Source organism: Tribolium madens, unplaced genomic scaffold (genome assembly GCF_015345945.1).
Source record: "Tribolium madens isolate multiple individuals breed KSU strain unplaced genomic scaffold, Tmad_KSU_1.1 Scaffold_96;HRSCAF=242;Tcas5.2_LG5, whole genome shotgun sequence".
NCBI classification, from domain to species: Eukaryota; Metazoa; Arthropoda; class Insecta; order Coleoptera; family Tenebrionidae; genus Tribolium; species Tribolium madens.
Genome location: NW_025401068.1, coordinates 11,165,815 through 11,170,416, shown reverse-complemented (window position 1 = coordinate 11,170,416; position 4,602 = coordinate 11,165,815). Strand labels below are relative to the sequence as shown.

Here is a 4,602-nt window from a genome sequence, read left to right as displayed (position 1 = left end):
TTCGTAACAAAATTTCAGAAAAAAATTGATAAATTGAAAAATTTCAAAAAATTGATAAAAACGGCTTAAAATCTAGTCAAATATCCTTGTTCTAGTCGGTAAATTTCATTTTGGAACGAGGGGTCACACTTTAGCTTTCTTCCGCTGTCAAAAAATTGACAAAATGGTCTAAAACACTTTTTTCAGCACTACTGACTTCACTTTTATGTGAAAGCAGCTATTTTCTCACTTCTTGTCATCCAAAGAGAAAAGAAACAATTTAGTAATGATAATTGATAACATTATCATTACCCAAAGGAATCCTGTTTGACCGATAAGTAAACAACATTAACATTCAACAAAATTCTCATTTAGTTTCATCAAAACTGCAAAATGTGGCTATTTTCCTCAGCGTTTCTCCATTTCATAATAATTGGAGCCATCGAAGCTGCAACTCCTGGTAAATAAATACCCCAAAACCAAACAAAACCTTAATCTAGTTTTACAGTTTTGGAATTCAAGCCCACACCAGCCCAAAACGACTCGGGTTTAATCTGGTTTGTGTTACAAAATCGCACCTCTTCTCAGCGTTACATCGACGATTTGAATGAATTCCTGAAAAGTAAGTTGATAAAAAGTTGTGATAAAATCACTTGAAATTGTTAGGTTACAAGGAGCCAAAACCAGCAAATGTGCAAAATTGTGACAGGGAGACACCTCCAGAAAACCACGTTTGTGATGTCAGAATTGAGGATTTGGCCCCCTGTGCCAGAGCAGATGATTATTATTTTTATCGCGGACAAGTTTGTGTTTTCCTGAAATTAAGAAATGTATGACACGGCAATTTTTGTTTTTTTTTTTCAAAATTATTTCCAGGTTTCGAATTGGGTTCCTGAGTTTTATAATAGCACAAATTTGCCCTCCGATATGCCCCTCTCTTTAAAAGAAACTATAAGGAAGGACGACGAAAAAGGAATTGTAATATTTGAAAAAATTAAATTAAGAAAAGTGATAAACCAATTTTAGCCTCCAAAAATTTGGGTGACTTGTGACGGAGAAACTGCAGCCGATAAAGAGATGATTGGTGCTTTAGATTACAAACCTTGGCGGGGTTTTTCTCACCAATATTTTCCCGTCATCAATGCTAAAAATTATCTCAGTCCTTTGGTCGCTGTTCATTTTCGAAGACCACAATGTTAGTAATTTTACTTTTCATACATCTACTAATTTAGTTTTTCAGTCGGGGTTCTGATTAATGTGGAATGCACAGCGTGGGCAAAAAATATCCCAAGAAAAAATAAACAAGGAATTGCCCGATTTGGACTACTACTCGAAGACATTGTTTACTGAATTATCGAGAGGTCAAATGTTATCAATGTATTTTAGTTTGTGTTGAACAAGAGAAATTAAAACTGTTTTTTCTGTAATCATGCGAATAATTTATTTGTTTCTTTTAATTTCGGGCACTACATGTTGCCAAAGCCGCTGGAATAAAAACAAAAATCCAGGTAAATCCCCCACACATTTTTTTTTACTCCAACTTGTAATCTTCAGCTCTGGAACTGAGACCTTCGACAAAAAGTGACCTCATTTGGTTCAAACCAACTGACGAAAGACGCCAAAATTACAAAAACGACTTGAATAATTTACTCAAACGTAGGGAAATTTGAGATTTTGAAATTAAGTTGGCAACATTGAATTATTTTATGATAGTCACTGTTGCCAGCTTAATTTCAAAGCCGACTTTGATGAATTAATTAAATCATGACTTTTAGGATATAATACTAAATTGCCAAATGTGGTTCAATGTCTGCCACACCAATCCCCTCCACCAACCAAAGTCTGTGATTTTGATATTGGCACGCACATGACTCCATGCGTGCCAGAATTTGGTTTTGGGTACGATTCTGGTACACCTTGTGTATTTCTAAAACTAAGAAATGTGCCAAAGTGGAGACCTGTGCTTTATAATACCACCAATATGCCGTCAGAAATGCCAATTTTTTTAAAAGAAACCATCTCAAGACTTGAATTGAGAGGAATGGTAGTATTGAAATAAAACGTAGAATGATACATAAAAAAATTTCAGCATCAAAATATTTGGGTGAGTTGTGATGGTGATAATGCAGCTGATAAGGAAAACATCGGGCCGTTAAGATATTTGCCTTTGAATGGTTTTCCAAGCCAGTATTTTCCCTATAACGGCGATAAGGGCTATCTTGACCCTTTAGTAGCCCTTCATTTCGAACAACCGGCGCGTAAGTAACACTAAGTTGAAAATGTATATGTTGCCATATACATTAAATTGGCAACACGAACACAAAACATAAGTGCCAACTCAAATTCAGACATTAAGTTGGCAACTTGTATACAAAAAACGGTTGCCAAGTCAAATTCAAACACTAAGTTGGCAACATGGTACGAAATATGTTGCCCACTCAAATATAAAAAAAAATCATCATAAAAAAATATTTTGTAGGTGGTGTTTTGATTAATGTGGAGTGCACCATTTGGGCGAAAAATATACCACGTGACCGGGAAAATAATCTAGGGCATGTGCACTTTTCGTTGTTGGTAGATTAAGTTTATCATAAAAAATGTAAAAAAACGATAATAAAAACTTTGTTTATCCCTGATTTTTTTTCTTTCAAGCCTTAGTGGTGAATCAGTTTTGCAGTTGGTATTTCGTAAAAATACGTCGAAAATTTAACATTTTCGTTTAATAAATGTTGTTTTTCCGTTTTGGCAAAGATTTAAACTAAAGACTGATCAAAGGTCATCTAATTATAGAACATAAGATTAAAAATGCTCTAATTTCATATCCGGACGTTGTGAGTAGTGTTAAAAATGAAGTTTTCCGCAAAAAGACTTGGTATGAATTATTTTTTATCCCCAATAAATAATTTTTTCACCCCACAGGCAAACTGTTGCTGTTTTATTCAATTTTCTACACAATTCTAGGTGTTTTCACCGCTACAATGTTTGTAATTTGTCTCAAAACCCTGGGTGATAACGCCCCGAAATGGCAACTGGATCAGTCTTTGATTGGAAGCAATCCAGGTTCGGAAAAATTACTAAAATTTAGTTATTTATTATTTTTCCAGTTCTAAGTCTCAAACCATCGTTTTCTGACAACATAATTGTGTACAAAACTAATGATTCAAGAGGGATTTCTCTTTTAACACAACAATTGGATATTTTTTTGGCTCGTATGTTGCGACAAAAGTTTAAACAAAAATTAAAAAAAAAATTGCAGCGTATTTTCCCAATAAAAAACACGAAAATGTTCAAGAGTGTAAAAATTCGCCTAATGAAGGAAAAGTTTGTGATTTTGTAATCGATGAACGTTTTAGTCCCTGTACTCGCCAAATGAATTACAGTTACGGAAGTTCTGATAGAGGACCTTGCATCTTCCTGAAACTGCAAAAAGTGAAAAAAAATTTTTTTTCTTCAAATTCAAATAATTTCTTTGCAGATATTTGGATGGAAGCCTGAACTCTACAACAGCACTAATTTACCAAATGAAATGCCACAATATCTACAACACTTGATAAAGACTACTAGAAGACCAGACACTGTTAGTGGAACAAAAGAAACAAATTTTTGTTAATTTTCAGTTTTCAGCTGAATAAAATTTGGTTAACTTGCGAACCACAAGATCTGGAGGATGCTGAAAATATTGGCCCTAGAATGTTTTTTCCTGAAATGGGTTTCCACGGAAAATATTTTCCATTTAGGAACGCTGAAGGATATTTGAGCCCTGTGGTGGCGGTTTTTTTTGAACAACCCAAACGTAATCACCAAATAATTATTATTCTATCACTAAAATTTCGTTTCAGGAGGTGTGTTGATCAAAGTGGAGTGTAAAGTGTGGGCAAGAAATATTCACCACGATCTGAAAAATAACAAAGGAGTTATCCGTTTTGGATTATTAATAGACTAAAATTAGATTTTTGAAACACAAAAAATGTAAAAAAATAATAGTGTAATAAAAACTAAAATTCTTGGCAAAAGTGTTTTGCACGCTTTATTATTATCAGAATTTCAGTTGTTACCGGTTTGGGCTTGCAATGTCTGAGATTAAAAAAAAAAACATGTTCCGATTGAAAGCACTCTAATCTGGTTTTGATCCGATATTTCTGATAAAAATATTTGTAATTTTTTTAATTTGATTAATTTTTTGACATTCATAAAGTGGTGTTTGGGGGCAAAAACTAAATGAAAAGGACTTTTTTATCTAATTGTTTGTTTTCACGTCAAAGCAATTAATAATAGAGTGTTGACAAAGTCAATAAAAATGGCTTAAAAATTAATTTTAAGTAAATTTTTGATTAAAGTAGTGCGTAACTTTGAATTAAGGTTGGCAACACTGAATAAAAGACAGTATTGCCAACTTAATTTCAAATAACAGGCCACTCTGATAAAAATTTAATATTTATTAAAACATTTTTCTATTCTTTTGTAAATAAACAACGAACATGTCTAGACATATAAAGCACAGATCATTTTATTTTTTGTTATTCCATAACACAAATTAATTAAGAAGTAATTAGATAATTAAGTGTATGTCATGAACGGAAAATCTTTTATTATTAATAATAATTTAATTAATTAACCATAATT

The 4,602-nt window shown here is 32.7% G+C and overlaps 3 protein-coding genes across 4 annotated transcripts; all 3 read left to right on the top strand.

Moving 5' to 3' along the window:
• Positions 1-277: 277 nt before the first annotated feature.
• LOC123012522 (sodium/potassium-transporting ATPase subunit beta-2-like) lies at positions 278-1,406 on the top strand. Its single transcript, XM_044410516.1, has 6 exons — positions 278-439; positions 488-601; positions 646-809; positions 856-957; positions 1,006-1,174; positions 1,220-1,406. Exons 1-6 carry the CDS (start codon positions 373-375, stop codon positions 1,327-1,329), a joined length of 726 nt encoding a protein of 241 aa, XP_044266451.1. The 5' UTR covers positions 278-372; the 3' UTR covers positions 1,330-1,406.
• On the top strand, positions 1,345-2,610 carry LOC123012523 (sodium/potassium-transporting ATPase subunit beta-2-like). Its single transcript, XM_044410518.1, has 5 exons — positions 1,345-1,487; positions 1,534-1,635; positions 1,755-2,023; positions 2,069-2,237; positions 2,459-2,610. The coding sequence occupies exons 1-5, from the start codon at positions 1,409-1,411 to the stop codon at positions 2,560-2,562; spliced, it is 723 nt and encodes a 240-aa protein (XP_044266453.1). The 5' UTR covers positions 1,345-1,408; the 3' UTR covers positions 2,563-2,610.
• A 47-nt stretch (positions 2,611-2,657) lies between these two features.
• Positions 2,658-4,554, top strand: LOC123012521 (sodium/potassium-transporting ATPase subunit beta-2-like). 2 transcript variants are annotated; one of them, XM_044410515.1, is made up of 7 exons: positions 2,658-2,851; positions 2,941-3,039; positions 3,084-3,188; positions 3,236-3,408; positions 3,455-3,556; positions 3,604-3,772; positions 3,819-4,554. In XM_044410515.1, the coding sequence occupies exons 1-7, from the start codon at positions 2,827-2,829 to the stop codon at positions 3,920-3,922; spliced, it is 777 nt and encodes a 258-aa protein (XP_044266450.1). In that variant the 5' UTR covers positions 2,658-2,826; the 3' UTR covers positions 3,923-4,554. The 2 variants fall into 2 exon arrangements, with proteins under 2 accessions (XP_044266450.1, XP_044266449.1); XM_044410514.1 differs by having other exon boundaries at positions 2,693-2,851; positions 2,899-3,039.
• Positions 4,555-4,602: the final 48 nt, after the last annotated feature.